Here is a 23,707-nt window from a genome sequence, read left to right as displayed (position 1 = left end):
CCCTGCATGACAAAATTGGGGCCTGACCTTCATGGCAACTTTGTCAGCATGCCTTCCAGCAGCTCTGTCCAAGGGCTTTAATATCAAAGTCCCTATTTCATAGAATGATTTGCATTGGAAGGGACCTTAAAGCTCACCCAGTTCCAACCCCCTGCCACGGGCAGGGACACCTTCCACTAGAGCAGGTTGCTCCAAGCCCCTGTGTCCAACCTGGCCTTGAACACTGCCAGGGATGGGGCAGCCACAGCTTCTCTGGGAAAAGTCTGTGCCAGCGCCTCAGCACCCTCACAGGGAAGAGCTTCTGCCTAAGCTCTGAGTTTTTCTAGCTTTTCCTAGTCCTGCACAACCCAAGCCCTAGTTCTTCCTACCCTTGCTGCAATTTCAGTGTTGGTGAGGAGGGCGTTGGTAGTGACTGCACATCATGCTGTGCATCAGATAGAGGTGGTGGTGGTGGAAATGTGCTAGGAACAGAGTAAACTGCCTGTAAAATCTGCTCAGAGACCAGATTCCTGTTGTTTTTTGATTTGAATATGCCTTAGGCGTGCTTATACATCAGTGAGGCCCTGAGTTTTCATTGAAGATGATTACACTTGGTAGTCATCTTAGTGAACTCTTCATATGGATGAGAGCACAAAAAGGGAAAGAAACCATCTGTCCACATCAGGTTAGCAGCAGAGTAGGTCACTTCTGATGGAGAGTTCTGGTTCATGTTCCTCATTTCTATGCAGAGTTGTAGTTTTCCGATTAAGTTGCTGGTGACCTAACTTGATTTGTGCTAACAAAAAAGGTCGTTTATGCAAGGCAATCCAGGAGTGTCAGCTTATCTCTCAACACAGCCTGGTTCCTGAGATACACTCCACTCCGTTGCTCAGTGCTAGGCAGAAGCCGATTATAGGGGGAGGAGGCGTGATTAGGTTCTGGTCTCTCAGTTGTTGACTTGTCACGTAGCAAATCCAAGTGGAGTCCCAGGTACAACTGATTCTGCAGCTCCACCTGCTGCTTGGCTTGAGTTGTGTTGGTACAAGCCTGCTCCCGGACTTCGCACTTAATGTGGCTGCTGCTTTGGGCATTATTTGTTCTGCAGGCTCTAGGTTTACTGCAGGATCATAGAGTCCCGGCCTGGTTTGTGTTGGAAGGGACCTCAAAGCTCCTCCAGTTCCAACCCCCTGCCACGGGCAGGGACACCTTCCACTAGAGCAGGTTGCTCCAAGCACCTGTGTTCAGCCTGGCCTTGAACACTGCCAGGGATGGTACATAACACTTCTTGGGAATGTCCTGATGAAGCAGAAGTTCTAAAGGTGGTGTCAGCTGTGACAATGTTCTGTCTTTTGTCAATAAACATGCCAGAACTTGTTTTTCTGTGCTCAGGATGATAACCTGGGGTTCCATGTATGTTCGTTCTTCTTTCAGGGGTAACTTATGTAAATGTGGCTACCCTGAAAATCAGCACATAGAGGGCACTCAGATTAATACGAATGAAAAATGGAACTACAAGAAGCACACTAAGGAGCTTCCTACCGATGCCTTTGGGGACATTCAGTTTGAAAACATGGGAAAAAGAGGAAAGGTAAGTGATAGTATCAAGGGCATATGTCAGGCCCCTCTTGGGAGCACTGTATTCAGAGTCCTAAACCCTATGCCAGTGGAACCCCCTGAAAAGCAGGGAAGGGGAAGATAAAGTTGATTTTATTCTAGTGGGAATGTAACGTGTTAGGCTACAAAGGAGACAAGCTGGTTTCTCAAGCCCTGAATTATAGGTAAGAAAGAATAATTTCTGTTATTTGTTTTGTAGGCTGGTGGTGGGAGGGAAAAGAGGTTCTGTGTTTCCAGGCATAGCAGAAGAATGGGTGGATGAGGTGGTTGGTCACTTTTTCTAGGAGCTAGTTTTATTGCAATTGTTAAGGCCTTGGGCTAGGAGGACCTTCTCATTTAAAGCTAGATCTGTGATGTCTCTCACTGGGACTCTGTACCCTGATTATGTCAGTGTGTAGTTACAGTGGCCAGTGTGTGGTCCCTGTCTATATGGAAGTGTCACGGTGTTGAGGAGTAACTTAGTACCCTTCTGCCCATCCTTAGTGGTGGACCTAACATGATAAGCTTAAGTACCTGAATGATCAGGCTCCTGATAAAGATGCTTTGTTCCTGACTGCTTGACTTTAACACCACCACAAGGCTGGGTTTTTGGGGAACACTGCACCTTTCCAGCATGGCCGAACTTATGCCTTAGAAAGAGAACAGTGTGAGGGTGAGCACCAGTGCAACTGTTGGGACAGGAGTGTGTGAGACATGCTTTGCCTTTGAAGGTGCAGCAGGATCCAGGAGATGATAATCATAGGGATTTCATATCTGTATGGGATCTTAGACCTCTCTTTGGAGGATCTGTACTCTTCAGTGCAGAAGCTGCACTTACGTGCTTGCTACTCCATGAAATCATCACTCATGCTTTGTAATGGCTTTAACATGGGGCAGCATGTTATCCAGTGTCTGCCTACAGAGCTTGTTGACCTATATTCCCTTCTTCCCTAGCTGTTCTGCATGCAGATCATTGCAGTCTGTGGACGTACAGTGCTCTTTTCCATACAGTAGTATCTTAGGTCTTGGCCTGGCCACTCTGAAGGATGTTGTGCAATGCTGGAAAAGGTGTTGCACACCCTCCTAGAGCAGTTTTGTTTGGAAGGGCTCTGCAAAGTTTTCTAGCCAAATCTCTTGCTAAGAGGATACCCACACAGACCATTTTGCTCAGGCCTAGAACCAATTGAATACTGCCTGCTTCCCAGGGTGGAGGTCCTGCAATAACAGTAAATTCAGTGGGGATCTAAGAGAGCAGTGGAACTTCAGAGGCTTTATTCTGCTGGGTTTTAATCTTTTCCTGTGTTTTTCCTTGGTGTGGGGACAGGAGTGGAGGGGTGGGAAGAAGAAAAGAGCAGGCGTTGCTGTTTGTGATGATTTATAGTGATACTGTGTGAGGAGTCACATGTGGCTGAGCTCATCTGTCTCTTCTAAATGAGTGGTATTTACCAGCAATGCAGCTTGCTTGAGACAACCAAAATAAGTGAGGGAAATGAGAGCATGCTATGTAAATTAATTGAGTTTGGTTTATGCAAAGTAGCAGAAATGAGGCATTTTGGTGGGAAAGAAGACTGAAGGTTTCGAATCACGATTAAACCAGATCCAAGTACTTCACCTATTTCTTGATATGCATCTTTTAGCTTCATACTAGTGTGCTGTAAGCTGCTGTGTCCCTTTACTGAAAGAAGAAATGGCTTGCTCCATTGCCACACTTCGGAGTTCTCAAAGCTTAAATGTTCTTTCCTTAGGCTGTGTTCCCCTTCCCACCTTGCAAATCAGTTTGCTCATAGTTGTTTCAGGAGGACTCTCAAGGTCCTTGTGCGTGCTTCAGAGCATACTTTGTTCAAATACTGCATATAAGTCTCCTAATCTATCCCATCATGGAGTCCCATCTCTATTCTACATTCTCACTCCCTATACCTCAAGGCACCTGCTGGTCTTAAAGTATTTTCTCTTGCTGTGCATGATGGGGAGGACGTCAAACTCAAGGTAACCTAACAATCACCGACTGTTATCAGCAATGAATGGGAAGTTTTATACCCTGTATCATGCTTTTTAGGACAGATGAGTCCTAAAAAGCTCTGAGCAGAACTATTAGATATGAACAGACCAATAAAATCTCTCCACTTCTGAAGTCCTGCTTGAGTGCTCACTTCTGCGGTGTTGCTCAGATCCTGTAACATCCACGAACATTGCAGTTGCTGGCTTTCATGGTCTGGTACTCTCAAGCTGAAAAATGCTTCTCTGAACACCTTGCTGAGTTCAGGGGCTGAAACACCCGTATTGCCTGCGTTGGAAGGTTGGATCGGTCATGGCTGGCGTGCACCAGGAGATGGCACCGTTGTACCTCGGAGAAAGCAAGCGCCTGCACCGAGGGGGTTCAGCTGCTTGAGTAGAGCCTTGCCAAGGACTCAAGTGTCAGATGTGTAGTTGCTAGTACCTGGTATGAAACTTAAGTGTAACTGAAGTGTGTTTGCAATTATGATGTATGAGAGAAGCCGTATGAGCAACTTGGCTGCAGCATCTTTTATTTGGTACTTGCTTTATAGGGGTGAAAACAACAGCTATAGATGGAAACAAGTCATTCAACTGGAAACTTTCATTGTTGGTGCAGCAAAGGTAGTCATACAGATTCAAGGTACTTTGTGTATCAGTGAGGTTTAGAGAAATGCCTTCTAACTACAGAGCTAACAGAATTTGCAGATGGCCCTGTGGAGCAGTTAATTCTTCTGGTAAGCTCTATGGGGGGAGAGGCCCCCCTCTCCTGCAAAACACACCAAGAAGCTGATGCTTGTCAGAGCAGAAGCTATGGGAGCCTCTTAGCTCTCCTGTGTAGCTGCTGGAGCCTATTAGACTTCCTCTGTGGAATGTTTTTCTGAGACAGATGCAGTAAGTACTCCTGGGAACCTGTCCTGGAATACATCACTATGTCCTTTCACTGAAGTTAAATGCCTCTCAAGATATGGGCATTTCTTCTTCACATACAGTGTTCAAGCTTTACTACATATTTAATCAAGTTATGGATTATACTTAAAATGCTGTTACGGGTATATGTTATAATAGAGACACCATGCACGTGGAGCCTGGAATTTATAGCTCATTCAATTAAGGCTTAGTAGGGTAATCAAAATACAACTGTAATTATTAGATCACTTAGAACAATGCTACCACTAATCCAGGATCTAAGCTGTAATTAGCATTGGTACAGTTAAAATTGTTATACCATAAACTTCCTCAGTGTTGTGTTCATCCTTCCAATGTTCCTCTGAACCCCGAGGTCCGTGCTTCTGCTTTCCTCTACTCTAGAGGAAGGTGGGTTGGGTGCCTGGAGGGATAAAGAGGCTTTAGAAGAAGAAACAAAGACTTCACCTTTTGCCTGCTGGCTGTTGGCGTAAGACTGTTCATTACAGAAGAAAGCACCATGTTCCCAGCTATCGCTATTTACTTCTTGCTATGTTTGTTCTTTTCTCTCACCCAAGTACATCCGCTTGTCATGCGACACAGACTCTGAAACACTCTATGATCTCATGACCCAGCACTGGCACCTGAAGACCCCAAACCTTGTCATCTCTGTCACTGGGGGCGCGAAGAACTTTGCCCTCAAGCCCCGGATGCGCAAGATATTCAGCAGGCTCATCTACATCGCCCAGTCCAAAGGTAAAGACCTGCAGATGTGCCTGTGTGGCTTTATTGCTGCATAATACTGTTGGAGAGGCAGCAGCTCAAAGGATCAGCAGGGAGGCAGAGCATTCAGTTTGTTTCTGCTTGGCTGGTGCACTTGGGGCAAATGTGACCTCATGGTTTGGAAGTAACAGGGTTGAGAACTAGTCATGAGATGCCTATGATCAAGTAAGGTGTGTAGCATATCTTTTGTGTTTAACTGAAGAATAAGTGACTCTTGTGAGGTAAGGTCTTAAGAGGGATATGGGATGTGGTATTGTAAAGGTACTGTGTTAGGAGGGTGGGTGTTCCACTGCATCCCTCCAGGTTTTTGGACGTTTTCCCCAGGGGCCTGGATTTTCACAGGAGGCACGCATTACGGGCTGATGAGGTACATTGGGGAAGTGGTCAGAGACAACACCATCAGTCGGAGCTCAGAGGAGAACGTGGTGGCTATTGGCATAGCAGCCTGGGGCATGATTTCCAACCGGGAAAGTCTGATCCGCAGTGGTGATACTGATGTAAGAACCATGCCTGGGTTGGTGGGAAGGGGGTGGCTTGGCTGTCAGTTAGACAGGTTATGTCCCTGACTGACCACTGCTCTCAGCATAACAGTATCTTTGCTAGGCTGGTGCTATCAGCCATGTGATGTCTGAGCTGAGTGCTCAGTCAAGCTCTGCTTGTGTGTCTGGCAAAGCAGACCTCAGCAGAATGCTTTGCAGTGGAATGCTGGGGTAGAAGCACATTTGTGTGTACTTGACCTGGCCTACTGTGTCCTCAGCAATTCAACCTGGGCCCAGCTTTTCTTCAATGTACATAGCAGTGAGACACAACATTGGGTGCTCTTCCCAGAACAGGAGGAAACTAAATTCTCATAGAATCCCAGACTGGTTTAGCTTGGAAGGGACCTTAAAGCTCACCCAGTTCCAACCTCCTGCCACGGGCAGGGACACCTTCCACTAGAGCAGGTTGCTCCAAGCCCCTGTGTCCAACCTGGCCTTGAACACTAGTGAGGAATAGTTGGTGGCTGGAGGTTCAGCTCTCAGCAGCTTGTCCTTGAAGGCTTGTGCATGCTCTGCCCTTGGGTCTGTTAAATGCTGTGCTTGTGCTTCCAGGAGTACTACTTGGCGCACTACATAATGGATGATCTCAAGAGAGACCCTCTCTATTGCCTGGATAATAATCACACCCACCTCTTGCTGGTTGATAACGGCACCCATGGACACCCAGCGATAGAGGCCAAAGTACGAACTCAGTTAGAGAAGTACATTTCGGAGCGGATTATCCCAGGTAGGTGTGGATGGGATGCTGCAAACTTCCTTCTCCTTAGTCCTTGCGTGCTTTGCGGCTGATGCACAGTGATTTTCTGGGGACAAAAGAGTAGTGGTGGCATCCTTTGGATGCTGAGCTGGAAGGGATGTGGTAACTGCACACCCAGCCTTCTTCAGACCAACACCCCTCCCTTCATCTTCCATTCTTTATGTGACCGTAATCCTTTGTGAGACACAGCAAATGGTCTGGTTTAGCCCTTCCCTGCTATCCTCCTTTCCTGCTATCTGTTGGAAGCTGACCCTGACTTCCCACCTGGCACCGAATTCCAGGTAGCTGAAGCACAACTACCCAGGGGCTGAAATAAGGCTTTTCTGAAGAAATTGGTTTGTGAGGGTGATTGATCCATCTGCAACCTGCTCCTAAACCATTTCAGCTCCTTCTTTGCCAAAATGGGGAAAACATACCCAAAACCTTGACCAGAAATTCTCAGTTAAAGAGGTTTTCGAGTTGGTTTGCTTTACTGTGTACCTCAGCTGAAACATCCTTGCTGTTAGTCATGATGAAGTGCCCAGAATCATGGCAGAACTTGGGATGTCTCTTAAACACTAGCTCCTGGAGTTAGGGCATTTCTAGCTTTCCTTTGCAATTGGCAATGTGGAGTCAAAGGTTCTGAATCTTGGACTTGGGATAAGAACCACACAGTGGTCAAAGCAGTAGGTAACTACAATAAAACCACATTTGGGGGACTCTGGAGCTCCTAAAAATGATGATTGATAGGAGGAAACAATCATCTCTTGGAGAAGGGTGTCTGAAGGGAGCTGTGCGGAACATCAGGCAAAACTAACTCTCCATTGAAACCAGGAAGAGCTGTTAATGGATTTGGCAAAATCAACAGTAATCCAGTAGCAAAGTGTTTGCATGAACTGCTTGCAAATCTTTCACTGTACTCACGAAAAAGGAATTGTTCAAACTGCATTCATGGGTTGACTCTTTTTCCTTTCTTTCTTCTCTTTTGGCATCTTTCACAGAATCTAATTATGGTGGGAAGATCCCAATCGTGTGTTTTGCCCAAGGTGGAGGGAAGGAGACCTTGAAAGTAAGTTTATTTCTTTTACTTATTTCCAGGAGCGACAGCAGGGACGTTGCTTTAGGGGTTAGGACAGGTTATGCCACAAGCAACTTGATAAAATAGACAGTCCTATTATTACTGAAGCTTGCCCAGCACTTGCTATGGAAAGACCTTGCTTGCAATTGCATTGAAGCTGATGAAGTTTGTTTCACTTAAGGTTTTCTGTGCGAAAAGGTTCTGCCTCAGGCTGACATCCTGGAAAACTGTTGCCTGGGACAGTTCGGTTCTTCCCTAGCAAATCCAGCATGGAAATACTTCTCTTGTGTCTATTTGGGCAGCATCAGAAATGTCTTTGTCAGCCATGTAGGTATTGAGCCTTTTAGTACCATTTTGCCTGAACTTAGCTTTAGGAAGACTCGGCTTGCTCATGCTCGGTGCAGATTAGTGCTTTCTTGTGATACCCAGGGAAGAGCTGTACTGGAGACACTCTGGCTCTGAGCTTGCTTGAACTGCCTCGTGGTTGCTGCTCCTGGGAACTGTGGTCTGTGCCTAGTTTAAATGTAGGCAGCTGAGCAAGGCAGGAGGGCTCTGCTGACTCTGACCCTTCCAAGGGGAGGGAGCAGGCATCGCCTTCACATAGGTGACAGGAAGAGGATGAGCAGCATGGAGAAGCAGAATGAAGTTTCTTGAAACAGGATGTCTCAGTGATGCTTAGGGCAGGGGGGAAAAGATAACTTCTAGATCTGTCTCAGTGTTAAAACCCAGGATTTACCTCCCCCTCCACCTTGCAAGAGTGAAGGTGAGTGGCCTGCACAGAGAGGATATGGCTGAGAGAGCAAAGGGAGCTGGCAGCAGGGAATTCAAACTGAGGGCATGTGCAGTGAGGCTGTGTGGGAAGGGCACAGTAACTGTGAGTGTGAGATGGCTCTGATGAACAGCAAGGAGAGGAGCTGATGTAGCCTGGGCTGCAGGACCTTGAGAAAGAGCTGGGAAATGGGCTGGAATTGCAAGAAGGTAGGATACAGTGAAGAGAGTACGTAGTGTTTGAGTCAGCAAAACTGAAGGAGGTGGTATTTATAATCCTTTCTTTTGGGTGATCTTGGTACTACCTGTTGTGCCTTGAGTTGTGCCGTTCAGAGTGAGGCTAATCAAACTATTCGGCTTGTCAGGTGACAATGGGAATTCAAAGCACAGTCTTTGTAACCACTTCATTGCGAACATTAATCAATTAGTCTGAGCCAGGCCATTATCCCGGGCTCCCTGTATGCTTCCTGGGTCTTTTGGTTTCATTCACATCATTAATTTCAGCTTTGCCTGCAGGTAGGTTGTAGGTGATTAGAGATGCACAGTTCAGTATCTTCATCACTTAGGACCTTCATCACAGGTCCTAAGATGAAGTGGAGCATCCATTCAGGTTTTAGAGCAAACCTGAAAATGATATGTTAAATATGCCCTGCTTTGGACCATGAATTTCTGTTTTTCTCACCTAATTCAAACCTACAATCTCTAGTCTTTCTACTGAACAGTAAGCTCCTAGCACAGTCATGCTTCAAGTGATCACCTCTCCCTTCTCTGGCTCCCTAGTCTATCAATGTGGCCATCAAGAGTAAGATTCCCTGTGTCGTGGTGGAAGGCTCTGGTCGGATTGCTGATGTTATTGCTAGCCTGATGGAGGCAGAAGGCACTCTTGCTTCTTCATGCGTCAAGGAGAGCTTGCTCAGGTATCTGCCTCGCACCATTTCAAGGCTCTCAGAAGAGGAGACTGAAAGCTGGATCAAATGGGTAAGTGTGTGCTACTGCAGGGAGCCAAAAGTGGGAGGAGAGTAGAGGAAACAGGAGGTCAGGAGCACCTAGTGACTTCCAAATCAGGGATGTTGCCATCTGGTGATACCTATAGGGTGTGTGGGGCTCCTTGTCATGATGTATCCGTAGGGATTTCAAAATGAAAAATCCCAAACTCTTATAACTTACAGGGATTGGAACAAAAAGAGTGGGAGACTGCAATCTTCTGGACAGGCAGCACATGTCTAGGCACAGGAGAGCCAAGACCAGATGTTTTGTAACTGTCTGCTCCCTGGCTGCTTGCCATTGCTCTGGAGCACTGGCTGCTGGAGGTGTCTCTTGGCTGGTGTGCTGGTTGGGGTTGCTGTTTTGTGTGCTTTGTGAAGGTGGAGAAATTGGCTATTTGCTGAAGCAGGCCCCACGCTGCTGAATCCTGCTGAGTTGCTCAGAGACAAAGGGTTAGCACTGCTGCCCCATGGACTGTCAAACTGTAGTAGTCCCAAAAGTTCTTGTCTTCCTGCATCCCTTAGGATACTGATTTCCTTTCCAGACTAGGAGTGGGACATTTAGGACAAGAGGGCTTACTTGGTCAGGATTTCACCACAGCAGCATCCCTACACCATCTCCATCAGGACTTCGTTAGCATTTACTTATTAGACTGTGTACATGTGATGCAGTTGAAGATACAACACTGCATATACCTCAGCAGATGCTTCTTTTACTCTTCTTTACCTCTTTGACCAGAGGTAGTGCTTTCAGGATGTAGTTGCTGTTGTAATCCCATATGGAACTGTTCATTACGAGAGTGTTTTCTGGAGACTGGGAAAACTGGAGAAGTAAGGAGAGCATCTGCTAGCTTGGGTTGCTTGTGCCAGTCCTGTCATAACTCTCTGGCTACCTGACCTTCAGGTGGACCTGGTTTTGGGTATGTTCCTGCTCTCTTTAAAACACTTGAGCTCCACACAAATCTTGGTGTTGAGGTCTTAGTTCCAAGAACTTCTCAGCTCAGTGAACAAGCCATTAACTTGAGCTAATTGACTTTCTCCATTAACTGCCCAGTGCTTTATCCTGGGGTCTGATTTGGTTTTCTTCTCTTGGTTAATTTTCTCCTACCCATGCTCACAGTGGGGAGTTATTGGACATTCAAATCTCAGTTGAAGCTCATAATGAGGTGTGGGAAAGGGAATATTGCACTTAAGGCCCCTTCTCTCAGCTTTCTGCACTCCAGCCTTTTTTTTTTCATGACTGCACCATTGTGGCTTGTTTGCAGGCCCCAGAGAGGGATTCAGACACTCAAACTTATGTATTTTCTTTGCTATAAACCAAGCAAAGCTTCTGGTATTGAAGGCTGAGCAACTATTGAAGTTCAAGCAGCTATTGTTTCTGGCAAGGCCCGACTGAAATCTCTTAGTCAGAGCTTGGCACAGTGAGTCCAAGGGACAACCTGCAAATTCCACTGGGCAACCTGCTCCATTTGCCCTTCTTCTGAGCCACGGGCTTGGACTAGATTTCCAGAGCTATCATCCAATCTCACCAGTTTGCTGCTGCTTTAATAAGAAGCTTACAGGGACAAGGGTAGGAATGGCCTTTTGCAGAGACCATCCTGCAGAAATCACATCTGAACTTGCACTTTGAGCCCTGGGGCTGTGGCATCCAAACCCAAAGAGGAAGAACAGCGCCCTGAGCAGACCATGAGCCTCTGGTTTCCAGAAGGAGCTCTGGGAGTGTGGAGCTGCTGAAGGCAGTTTTCCCTGTTAGGCCACTTGGCCGCACTCCTCAGCTTCTGCTGAGCTGCTTTGGAGTATACCTCTTCCTGCACCCACGAGTGGCTACTCATAGAATCACGGAATCAAGCAGGCTGGAAAAGACCTTTAAGCTCATCCAGTCCAACCATTCCCAGCACTGCCAAGGCCACCACTAACCCATGGCACTGAGGCCTCGGCTACACGCTGTGTGAACACTTGCAGGGACGGTGACTCCAGCACTGCCCTGGGCAGCCTGTTCCAATGCCTGAGCACCCTCTGGGGAAGGAATTGTTCCTCAGCTCCATCTAAACCTGCCCTGGTGCAGCTTGAGGCCATTTCCTCTTGTCCCATCCCTTGTTCCTTGGGAGCAGAGACCAGCCCCCTCCTGGCTCCATCCTCCTGTCAGGCAGTTGCAGAGAGCAAGAAGGTCCCCCCTGAGCCTTCTCTTCTCCAGACTGAACCCCCCAGGTCCCTCAGCTGTTCCTCATCACACTTGTGCTCCAGGCCCTGCACCAGCTCCATTGCCCTTCTCTGGCCCCACTCCAGCACCTCGATGTCTCCCTTGTAGTCTTGTTTAAGATTAATAATCTTCTCTAAGACTAACAAATCTTGTAATAAGATTGTAATAAGAGAAATAGTCTTGTCTAAGATTGGTAAATCTTGAAATAATCTTGTCTAAGATTGTTTTCCACATGCTAGAGTGGGAGGAACATTAGAAGGGTTGGTTACGTGAGAAGTGACCTCTGTTTTTCACAAAGCACAAGGAGGTAGAAACTGTTCTCTAATAAACTGCAAGACATTTGTTGAAACTTAGGCTGTTACAATCTGGTTTTTCTTGATGAGTAGTTTATAATTACTGAGATTATATCATTTTGATTCCAACATTCTGCATGGGGGAATCACAGTTCTTTGCTGTATGTTCAGAGGAGAATTAATCTTGTACTTTAGTGACTTGAAAATAAATCTTATAAGCTACTTCTATCTGGACTTGATTAAATTTTAGCTGTACATGGAAACAGGACTGATGGGAAGCAGCTTTGCTGTGATGTGATGGGAAATTTCCTTTAATGATGCTCTAGGAGATCAACTACTAAACAGCTGAGATTGCTTTGAAATGGAACTGTTGCTTTTTGTAGATCAAAGAAGTCCTTGAGAACCCTCATTTATTGACAGTTATCAAAATAGAAGAGGCTGGAGATGAAATTGTGAGCAATGCCATTTCTTTTGCTCTCTACAAAGGCAAGTGATTGTGTTTCTGGTTTGGTTGTTGGTTGGTTTTCGGGGGGGAGTTTCTTCTTTCAAATAAATGAAACAAAGATGGCTCGCTATTTCCTAGAACAGATTTTCTTAAGCTTCTGACAGAGGGTGGAGCTTGTCTTCATCTGGAGTGGTGTGGACAGGCTACAGCAGCATTATGGGATGTGTTAGTGTGGGTGAGACAGAGACCCAGTCCAGATAATTAGGAAGGCATTTAGCAGAGCTTTTGGAGTGCTGGTATAACATCTCTGAGAGCAGCACGCGAGTATGCAACACAACAGGGAGTCAGGAAGTGAAGCAAAGGATCTGTTCTAGTTATGCTGTTTATCCTGTAAATGGATTACTCAGCATCCTCCAATGTAAAATCAAGTATCTTTTGGTATATATGTTGATCATCCAGTTCCAACCCTCTGCCATGAGCAGGGACACCTCACACTAGACCATGTCACCCAAGGCTCTGTCCAGCCTGGAGCTTCTCATGATGCTTCTTGCATAGGGGCCCACTGGGAGGAATTCCTGCAGAATTTCTTTTGTCTAGGGGATGCAGGATGAGGAGCCTGAAGGATATGTTGTGCTGGTTGTGGTTGATGAGATGCTCCTAGGATTTCATCTGTGGTCTATGTTGGACCATAAATATGCCTCTAAGCCTCCAGCATCCTCCAAAACCCACTCGGGAAGATGCACATCAAACTGGGGAAAGACACTTGATATGGGTCTTGTCAGGTAGAGTGTGAAAAGCAGAGACAAGTGTGCCATAAAGCTCTTCTGTCTCTGGCTTCTTACTGAGAGGACTGTTTCTCCTCTGCAGCTTTCAGCACCAATGAACATGACAGGGATAACTGGAATGGGCAGCTGAAGCTGCTGCTGGAGTGGAACCAGTTGGACCTGGCCAGTGATGAGATCTTCACCAATGACCGAAACTGGGAGGTACGGGCCACTTCTGTCTCACTCTGTCATGTCAGAGGCATGGGACAGGGGAGCAGGGGGAAGAGGAACATTGTAACAGCAGCCACTATCGCAGCACCCTCTGAGGTTGATAAGTACAAGTGTCTATTCCTCCTTGCACTGACATCACTGATTGCAAAAGTTATCTGCCCATTGCCAGAAGTACTTGAGGCCACCCAACAAAGGCAATTTCATACAGAAAAAACTGATGAAAATGTGGCAGCAAGAAGGAGAACGTGGCAGGTAGGCACATGTGTCAGGCCCTTAGTAAGCTTTACATGTCTCTCACGCCCCCTAATATTTGCTTTTCCATTTCTTCCTAGTCTGCTGACCTTCAGGATGTCATGTTCACAGCCTTAGTGAAAGACAGGCCCAAATTTGTCCGACTCTTCCTGGAAAATGGCTTGGATCTGAGGAAGTTCCTAACCACAGAGGTCCTTCGAGAGCTGTACACCAACAACTTCAGCAGCCTGGTGTTCAAGAACCTGCAGATCGCAAAGAACTCCTATAACGATGCGCTCCTCACGTTTGTGTGGAAGATGGTTGAAGACTTCCGAAGAGGTCTCAAAAGAGATGACAAAAATAGCAAGGATGAGATGGAAATACAGCTTTCAGTAAGTGATGAACAGGGATTCAAAGTTATCATACAACTCCAGACTGGTTTGGGTGGAAGGGAGCTTAAAGCTCACCCAGTTCCAACCCCCTGCCACAGGCAGGGACACCTTCCACTGGAGCAGGTTGCTCCAAGCCCCTGTGTCCAACCTGGCCTTGTCTCAGCCTTGTTTTACATTTAATACACTGCCCCATTTTACAAGTGCATGTAAGGGTCATTTAACCACTAGGAAAATGGGTGAGTTTGGGTGTTAACATATTTCCTATTGGAGCAGTCAATGCTCTAGTTATGCTTATCATTTATACCAGTGTCAATCCAGAGGCTGGTACAGAGGTGCCAGCTGAGCAGGAGGAGTTTGTGCTCATATTTTACTACAGACTAATATCTTAAACCTTGCTGGTGTCCAGTACCTTCTGGACTTCATGTAAATATAACCTAAGTGTGTGATAAGTGCCAGATAACCAAGAGAGGCTCAGTGGGCTGGCTGTGAGAGCAGGAGAGTGGTAGGCTAGGATTTGTTCCAGTTAAGAACAGGTTGGTGAGTCTGGGTCTGAGGAGTTGTTGCTCTTTCTTTCAGGATGAGTGTCCTATCACAAGGCACCCATTGCAAGCTCTGTTTATTTGGTCAGTTCTTCAGAACAAGAAAGAGTTGTCTAAAGTCATTTGGGAGCAAGTAAGTTAAGTTCTCCTTTATTCCTCATTGCAAACAGCACAGTGGTGTTCCTTGTCTTTGGTTTGTAGGCCTTTGAAGGCTCTGGATCCATCTTCAAACACAAAACTACAGGAGGTAATTTCTAGCTGACTCTGTAAGTAGGTTTAATATTTCCTGTTTTGTGTTTGAGCGTGGATTTCATACTTTTCTTTCCTGATGCTGTGTTTGAATCAGCAGTCTGAGCTAGCATTTACCTATAGCTCTATGTTCTTATCTGTGCTCAAACTTGGATGCAGAGCTCCCACCCATTCCACACTATGGATGTGTTCTGATCCCAGGTATTTGGTTGAAACCCATTTCTAATTTTGGCTAGACAGTACATTTAGGGATGGTTGTATTAAATGCAAACTTCCAGGCTGAAAATGTGAGGCTAATGCAAGCAAAGCTAATGGATGCTCCTGCTCACATTGATCTTCATGGCTGAAACAGGGAAGCAACAGAATGCATGTTGGTCTGTGTGTCCAAAACCAAGTGCTGCTTCCCTGCACATGTAGATGGAATGGACTAATGTAGTCCATTAGGGCAGTTCTGGGTACACCCAGCTGGTCCAGACTGGTGGACAGTGAAATTGGTGTAGTGTAGCTTGTGACAGAGTAGACCCAGTTTTGTGACTCTTCAGCCAGAGATACTGATACCAGCAAAGCTGATGCTTAACTGTCGAACACAAGACCTTTTCCAGTTGCTCACAGTGTTGTTATCAAGCCAGTACACTGATAGCTGTCCTTAGTTTTGTGGGACATGATCTTTCTTTGCCAGTCTTGACTGGGAACTGAGCAGCTGCAAAGAAAGGAGGGTGGCATTAAAGGTTCTATCCTATTCCCTTTGCAAAGGCCTTTGCATGACTGAACTCTCTCTCCACAGACCAGAGGCTGCACTTTGGCAGCCCTCGGGGCCAGTAAGCTCCTCAAAAGCATGGCAAAGGTGAAGAATGATATAAATGCTGCTGGGGAGTCTGAGGAACTTGCTAACGAGTATGAGACAAGAGCAGTAGGTAAGTGCTGCCTTTAAGTCCTTTAGAAATGTAATAGGAGGTGGCAGAGATCAGGAACCTGTTTCATCTCTTGGAAAATGACTTGTTTTAATGCTCTCCAGGTCTGGTGCTTACCACTGGTTGCATAGTGCTGGTTTGATTTTGTGCAGAGCAAAACTGATAACCCTGCTGGTTTTGTTCAGCAAAATGCCAAAACTTGTCTGAAGTGCTGTCCAGAAATCCAGGCTGGATGTTAAAGAAGAGAAATGGCATCTCCAAAAGAAGTCGAAAGAAAGCTTTATTTAGGAAACTAGATATCCAACGTTAAAGGCTTCCTTTTAATGTGTTTTTACTGCTTTGAAGTCGCTTCCACACCATCTGTTCCCAGCAGAAACTGTGTGTCCTGTCTGAACAGCTTGTCTCTAAGCGTGGGTGTTGTGGGGGAAGGTTTGGGTAGAGAATTTCTTTGGTTGGGAAGGAAAGCTACCTACCTTTAATGGCAGGGTTGCCTGAAATAGGAAGGAGAATATAGAGTAAGAGGAGCTTTCTGCGTGAGTGCTGGTAATTCCAGGTTGAGAAAAGCCACCTTTCAGGAGTATTTTGGGGGAGTGAGAAGAAATTATAGTGAAAAGTGTATTGAATTCCTCAATTCTGATCTGCAAAATCATCATACACCTTCCTTGTTCTGAGAAGCGATACTGTTGGTCACTGAGAATGCAGATCTAGCTCAGGTTTTGTTTTCTTCTGTATGACCTTCAGTTTCTCCATTTGCAAGGACTGTCGGTGATTCAGAATGGAGCTCTGCATCTCCTGGCCTTGGGTGACCAGTAGTTCTTATTTAATGGGAATGCTGGGTGACAGGAGAGCAAGGGGATGTTCTTTTGCTTTAGCACTTCCATTCTCTGGAGCAATAATGCTGACGTTTCCTCAGAGTCCAGTTGTTCTGCAGGTTATTCAGAGAACCATGCCAATGAAAACCAGATACCATAGCAGGGATTCATTTGTAGCACCCACAGCTTACAGAGTCAAGCTTATCCGTGGTGAACCCTGTGGTGCAGGACCTTGGTTCCTAAGCTTGTAGGGAGATACAACAGGGTGTTTTCTCTGGGACTGTGTTACAGGTTATGGCCTTGTTCTCTTGCATGGTGCAGAAAACAGTGGATCCCTGTAACTGCATTGCTGCCCAGCAATTTGCTCTCACCACTATATAGCAGATTAGGTAACAGGTAAACTGTAGTAGTCCTGCAGGTTCAGTAGGAAACCATAGAAATGTTGCTGGAAAGGGCTCCTGGAGGCCTCAAGTGCAATCTTCTTGTTGAGGTGGTGTTACCACCAGGACTAGATCAGGTCAGTCATGGCTTCATTTAGGCAAAGCTTGAAAATCACAGAATAGTTTGGGTTGGGAGGGACCTTAAAAGCTTATCTACTCCAACCCCCCTGCAATGAGCAGGGACTCCTTCCACTAGACCAGGTTGCCCAGAACCACATCCAGCCTGGCCTTGAGTGCTTTATCACCCACATTGTACAAAACTTCTTCCTTACATCAGCCTGAATCCCCCCTCTTTTGGTATAAAACCCTTACCCCTCATCCTATCACAACAGGCCCTGCTAAAAAGTCTCTCCCCATCTTTCTCATAGGCCCCTTTTCAGAAGTGAAAGGTTGCAATAAAGTCTCCCCAGATGGATATTGGTTTATTGCTCGAAAAGCAAACCATGTTTGTTCCTTTTCTGGGGCTAATGGAGACGAGATTGACCTGTTGAACTTGAGCTTTGTTTTGATTTGTGTGTATATGTCAGCAAAGCTATTTCAGCATTCACTGAGGGGTGGCCCAAGGCCACACTGAAAATATCTTGATTGTTACCAGAAAGTATCTCCTCCTTCACCAGGCAAAAACTACTTCACTAGACTTTCCTAAAGCTATCTACATCCCTCAGGCCTGCTTATTTAGCAAGACACTGTGAATAACACATCCCATTGAAGTCTGTCTATCAAGATCTGTCTGCATATTGTAGGGTATATGGTAACACCAGCCAAAAGTATTGCTGTGTGTGTACATCCTTGCAGTTATGGTGACACAGCTGTTTGAAATGCCTGGGGAAATGGGCTGTTGGAGAGAAGTGCTTCTGGTGAAGGTTGCTGTGTTTTATGAGAGGCTGGAGCACTCTTGAGGGCAGTTGTGCTCTGTCACAGATACACCAACAGAACTGCCTTTGAGTGGGAAACATCCAGAGCTGCAAAGAGAACTATTTTTACTCTAAATACATGTTATTGGCAAAAATCTGTGGGCAGAATAAGATGATTGTGGCTGTTCTGAACCTTGCTTTATTTGCAGTGCATTTCCCAGTGAAGAAGGTTAAGGTTCTGACCTTGTTGTTCAACCCTACTTTAATATGGGACTACTGAGACTGACTGTAAGTCATTAAAATCATAGAATAGCTTGGGTTGGAAGGGACCTTCAAAGGTCATCTATTCCAACTCCCTGCGATGAGCAGGGACATCTTCAATTAGATCAGGTTGCTCAGAACCACATCCAGCCTGGCCTTAGATCAATGCTAAATGCATGAGAAGATGAAAAAAGCATATAAACTGAGTCATTTGAGTAGGAGAAGTTCCTGTTTCTCACTCAGTTTTTAGTGCAGGACTCGACGGAGCTGGTTTAGTATTACAGTGTTCCATCCACACGAGTTCTTAAATACATGGAAGTGGGGTTGTAAAGCAACACACAAGTTGTTCTACCATGCTGAAAATGTGGCAAGAGTTCTTGTGTCTGCATGCTTCAGTATTACAAATACTGCACTTTGGAAATCACTGAAGACGATTGCACCCAAGTTGGTGGGAAATTGAATCTGAGCTTGGAGCTCAGCGTGGGGCTGCCTCTTCCCTCTAGAGTTGTTCACTGAGTGCTACAGCAATGATGAAGATCTAGCTGAGCAGCTGATGACTTACTCCTGTGAAGCCTGGGGAGGGAGCAATTGTCTGGAACTAGCAGTGGAAGCTAGAGACCAGCAGTTCATCGCACAGCCAGGAGTGCAGGTAATGGCACTGAAAGGAAGGTGCATGGATTACTGTAACTCTGGATAGCTTAAAAATCCCCTCCTTTGGAAACAGGAGGTGGCTGATTTGCCCACAAATGCTAAGTCAGGAGGGGAAGAGCTGATGTAGAGCTGTAAATCATAATGAGGTAGATGATAAAGGCCACCTGAAGTGACTTCTCCTTTGCACAGCTTTGTGTATGCATGATGTGGATGTAGTGCCCACTGTGAAGTGCCTTATACATCAGGTCAAGCCTCGTTTTTAACTCCTCATTGTGTTGGCTGGAGCATGGCTGGACTGGGGAACCAGCACACTGTTACTGACACAGAAAGCTTTCTGTATTGTTGAAACAGGAATCCCAGGTATTTTGATTGAGATCTCAGTGATTTGGGGTTTTTTTTACTAAATCTAATAGTATTCCTAGGTTATTTTGTTGCTGTTACAACAAATGAGGATATTTTCTTCTTCCCTACAGAATTTCCTTTCCAAGCAGTGGTATGGAGAGATTTCAAGAGATACTAATAACTGGAAGATCATACTGTGTCTGTTCTTTTTCCCTTTAATAGGCTGTGGCTTCATCTCATTCAGGTAATCAGCTGGCTTCTTTAATGAGAAGCAAACCAATCATAGAAACACAGGGCAATTCGGGCCAGAAGGGACCTCTGGAGATGATCCAGTCCAAGCCCCTGCTCAAAGCAGGATCAGCTGGAGCAGGTTGCCCAGGATTATGTCCAGTTGGGGTTTGAGTATCTCCAAGGATGGAGACTCCAAACCCACTCTGGAGAACCTGTTTCAGTGTTCAGTCACTCTCAAAGATATTTGATGGCTGAATGAGCTTTTGACAGATCATATCCACATTCTGATTTGGAGTTAAGATGTGCCAATTTCCTTGCTTGCCTGAAGTCAGACCGTGCAGAATGGCATTACCTTGACAGTAATGCCTTGTGCTAGACTTTGCACCTTTCTCATTTTCACTTGAATCATAGAATAGTTAAGGTCGGAAAGGACCTTAAGATCATCTAGTTCCAACCCCCCTTCTCTGATGAAGAGCACAAATGTTTCCAGGCGTAAAAGCTCTGCTTTGAGACCTTTTCCCTCTTTCAATTCCTTAGGAAAAAGCCTGTGGAGAAGAGTAAGAAACTCTTCCTGTATTACGTGTCTTTCTTCACCTCCCCCTTTGTGGTCTTCTCCTGGAATGTCATCTTCTACATCGCCTTCCTGTTACTCTTTGCCTACGTGTTGCTTATGGATTTCCAGAAGGAACCTACTGTCCTGGAGATCATCCTTTATGTCCTGGTCTTCATTCTGCTTTGTGATGAAGTGAGACAAGTAGGCAGTGCTTGCAACCCAAAAACGTTCAGTATAGATTATAATGTTCAAGTAAACCCCAAAATGTTTAGTGCCTTGTGGTTTTCCCCCCTCCTAGTAGTGTAAGGAAGTGCAGGCTGCTTCTGAGTTTAAAGGGACCCACTTCTTGGGAGATATGTTCAGGCAACTCAAGGCACAGTTAGTTTCTTTTTTAACCCTCCTATTTGTGCCCCAATAGCTGCGGAGTCCATGCACCAAGAGGAATGTGGATTGACTTTGAAGCTGTGTGGATTAAACTGATGCCGGTGGAGATACTTCTCAGGAATGCTTGGCTTGTATTTCCAAAGCAGTTGAGACTAGAAAGTTAGATTTAACACACTTACCCGGGTGCATGCCTCTAGATCTCTTCAGAAGAGAAGTGGATGTGTGGTTTCAGTGCAGAGCTGCTTTCCCATTGTCCCGTAAGGCATTAATCTCCACATGAGTGTTTGTGGGTGATCTGCTGGAGGAGACCACCCTGCACTAACATTTCTTACATTGAGATCAAATGACATTGCTGAGTGTTGATGTTAGTGTGCTTAACTTGCTGTGTGGTCTTTTTCCTTTGCAGTAGGCAAGGTGCTAGGTACCCTGGTTCAGGCAACTTCCCTGGCTAAGGAAAATGGGGCGGAAAAGTCAGACTGTTGCAATGAAAACACTAATGGAGTGTTTGTTTCTGATGGTTTAGGTTCTGCCTCTGGACCTGTCTTTGCACTTCCTGTGTGCACCCAGCAAAAGTCCTGGGGAAAGCCTTAGGGATAGAACCCTTTTATTCCTCCTGGCATCACTATTTCTCACTACCCTGAGCAGGTAGAACAGCTTCAGATCCCAGGAATCCCATTAATTGGTGGCCAAACTGTACCAGTTTGGCTGGGGGAGAGGAGACAGCTGAAACAGAGATTTTTATTGAGGATTTAAAGTTCTCTTAAGCCTATTTTGGCTTCAGACCTGTCTTGCTAAGGAGCAGGATGCAGGGCAATGTCCCAGGAAAAGTGATGTTGCCTGGGGTCGTGCTGTAGCTTCTGCAGTCAGGTACCTGGTTGTGGGGAGAAGTCAGCCCTCTGATTGGAGTGGTGTGTCTGGGGGAGTGACAGCTAGACAGGGTTCCAAATGTAAAGCAGGTTGTGTCACTGTGCAGAGGGACTGAGCTCTATCTGAACCATAAGGCACTGGCTCAGCCCTGTGCTCACTTCTGATGGTCTCAGGGGAGTTTTAACTAGCTGGAGCTACTTTCTCATGTCCTGTTTGGAGCTGTTATGGCAATAGCGAAATCAGAGATGCCTTTTTCTGCTATCCTCTTAGCCACACGGATGTAGCCTCCAGCCAGGTGAGTGGGAAGGCTTATGGGATGTGCAGGAAAGCCCCATTTTCTCAAATGGAGAAGAAATCTGAACTACCATGCACATTAAACTTTTAGCAATGGCCAAGTGCTTCATATTTGAACGACTGAACAGCACTGCAGCCCTGGTTGTTCTCACCTCTTTACATGCACTTGCCTTGGTTTTCTGTTTCTGCTTTAGACCAAAATCCGTTTCCTCCCCCCTACCCACAATTGTGTCCTTAATAGAAGAGGGATCAGGCTTAAACATGCTGCATTTAATACAGCTGTGGTGCAGTAATAAGACATTTGGACCAGATGCATCCAGCTGTTCATACAAAACTGCTCACTGCCATTAATAGCAAGACAACTAATGTTTGATTTAGGGAGTTACTAAACAGAGACAACCCTGTGCCATGGGTGTCAGAAATGCTGTCCTCACTCAGTGCTCAGCCTTTGGTAACTTCAGTAGTAATAAAGGTGTGCGTGAGTCTCAAGATGCTGAAATAGTGTTTAATAATACCTCAAGTTTGACACCCTAGTAACTTCCACAACTGTCCATCTTCAGCAGTGCATCCCATTGTGTGAAGAAAATGCAACTGGAATAGCAGAGTGACAGTTCCAGAGGTTCAGTGGTTATAGAGAGTCAGTACTCTACTAAGCTTGGATTATTTCAATGGAAATTAAAAAGAATTATGGTCAGGGACTCAGTCTATGTCTTCAGGCCTGGCAGAGGTTTCTCCTGCTTAAGCTACTTGTCTTAATGAGTCCCTCTGAATTGAATCCAGAAGTTGCCCAAGTTTTGGGTCCAGGGGGCAGTACCATTCGGTCTGGGAATGGGAAGAGATTTCCACTGGACTTGCCATTCAGAACTAGAAAGTCAGGTAATGAAAAGAATAAATGTAATACCTGGCAGCAGTTTGCTGGAACACAACGTGATCCACCGTGAGCTCCCATGGTGTGCACATGTGAGCACCAAGTACATCAATCTCAGCTCTTGTCAGGACTGGTCCTTCCTCTTGCCATGCAGAAGCACCCATGTGGTTGGGTTATGGCCTTTGAGCACAGTAACTCATACATGTGGTGTGATGTATCTCCCATGTGCTTAACTGCTCCCAGTGCAAGAGCATTAGCTTAGGACATCCAGACAGCAGGAGAAAATGTGTTAAGGAGCTCTAAGCACAGAAAGTCTTGACCAACAGACTTATTAGAAGTTAACAGTGACAATATGTTTTCATGTTTTCAATGCCTGTGATTTCTGGCATTGCTGGGTAGATTAAATCCCTTTTAGGGGAAATTAAAAGCAATCTGACCTGTCCTATACGTGTTACGTGTGACAGAAAATCAACTGGGCAAGGAAAGAATCCTTCCTATTGCAGTGGGTGGAGTATTTACCCATGAGGACCTCCAGTGGGGAGAGATAGGGGAAGATGAATGAGCTCCCTCCCCTCTGGCCAGGGCTCTGTGGTCATTACTTTCTGCTCTTTTTCCTTTGCAGTGGTACATGAATGGCAGTAAGTATTTCTCAGATCTGTGGAATGTTATGGATACACTAGCAATCTTCTACTTCATCGCAGGGATTGTGTTCAGGTGGGTAGTGTTTGTTCTTGTGGCCATGTTGTGCTTTGCTTCCTTTCTGGGTTTTCATTACAACCTGTAATGAGATTTTGGGAAATGAGGTGTGCATGAAGCTCGCCCTTCTTTTTGAAGGCCTCAACTGCCAAGTCTTGACCCTAAATCTGGAAAAGCAAATATAGAGATAGAATAAAGTTATTAGGGAGCATCTGCATGTGTTGTTTTCTATTCTGTGTTTAATGGAAGTTGAGTCTATCCCTGGACTCACAGGTGGCTTTTCTAAATCAAGATCTTTCTGGACCAGCAGGACAAGCCCTTCTTAATGCTTAGGTTTGGATGAGCATGTTTAAAAGAGTATGACTGAAATAAACTTATGTTTCATGACAGCGCCTTCAAGCCTGGCTATATAGACTGTATCAGAGTTGCAGAATAAGGTGCTTAATATCTGAGAGAGTCAGGAGTTCTTTGGGATTTTCCCTGGTTGTTCTTACTGACTATTGAGTGTGATAATCCGGACTCCTTGAGCTTTAGTGTGTTGTATTTAAGGAGACTCTAATTGTTACCCACAACAGCCTAACAGAATGTCAATAGCTCATGTAAGCTGTTTTACATGAATGGGTGAGTTAACAACCATGACAAGGAAACGGTGGAAACACATTTTACATTGTAATTGTGCAGTCAGCTGTAATTTAGTTCTTGTTGCCTCTGTGCAGCAGAGTGGTCGTTGCACTGCTGGGTTTGGAGGGCTCTGGCAGCAAAGGTACAAGATTTCTTTGCTGTTCCTAGTTTTAGAGGGGTAGAGGTGACGCAGCAGCGATGTAGTTGATAAGAAGGGTGTA

At 45.7% G+C, this 23,707-nt stretch overlaps 1 protein-coding gene across 8 annotated transcripts in view; it reads left to right on the top strand.

The window, feature by feature from the left end:
* Positions 1–23,707, top strand: part of TRPM8 (transient receptor potential cation channel subfamily M member 8) — a 136,779-nt gene that overhangs the window by 98,329 nt on the left and 14,743 nt on the right. For 4 of the 8 annotated variants that reach the window (XR_003991593.1, XR_003991592.1, XM_030487658.1 and 1 more), the window contains exons 4-18: positions 1,411–1,567; positions 5,049–5,226; positions 5,578–5,750; positions 6,345–6,519; positions 7,530–7,597; positions 9,155–9,352; positions 12,234–12,336; positions 13,163–13,542; positions 13,623–13,913; positions 14,490–14,585; positions 15,486–15,615; positions 18,483–18,628; positions 19,104–19,216; positions 19,741–19,957; positions 22,792–22,883. Coding sequence is in view for 6 of the 8 variants with exons in the window: in XM_030487658.1 (XP_030343518.1) it covers positions 1,411–1,567; positions 5,049–5,226; positions 5,578–5,750; positions 6,345–6,519; positions 7,530–7,597; positions 9,155–9,352; positions 12,234–12,336; positions 13,163–13,542; positions 13,623–13,913; positions 14,490–14,585; positions 15,486–15,615; positions 18,483–18,628; positions 19,104–19,216; positions 19,741–19,957; positions 22,792–22,883 (2,517 nt within the window). In the remaining 2 variants the exon portion in view is untranslated. Of the gene's footprint in view, positions 1–1,410; positions 1,568–4,387; positions 4,459–5,048; positions 5,227–5,577; positions 5,751–6,344; positions 6,520–7,529; positions 7,598–9,154; positions 9,353–12,233; positions 12,337–13,162; positions 13,543–13,622; positions 13,914–14,489; positions 14,586–15,485; positions 15,616–18,482; positions 18,629–19,103; positions 19,217–19,740; positions 19,958–22,791; positions 22,884–23,707 lie in introns of those variants that run through there. The other 4 variants (XM_030487662.1, XM_030487661.1, XM_030487660.1 and 1 more) reach the window with 4 other exon arrangements.

Source organism: Strigops habroptila, chromosome 5, assembly GCF_004027225.2.
Source record: "Strigops habroptila isolate Jane chromosome 5, bStrHab1.2.pri, whole genome shotgun sequence".
Classification (NCBI taxonomy): domain Eukaryota; kingdom Metazoa; phylum Chordata; class Aves; order Psittaciformes; family Psittacidae; genus Strigops; species Strigops habroptila.
The sequence above is the reverse complement of the archived record's forward strand: the minus strand, read 5'-3'. Positions and strand labels throughout refer to the sequence as shown.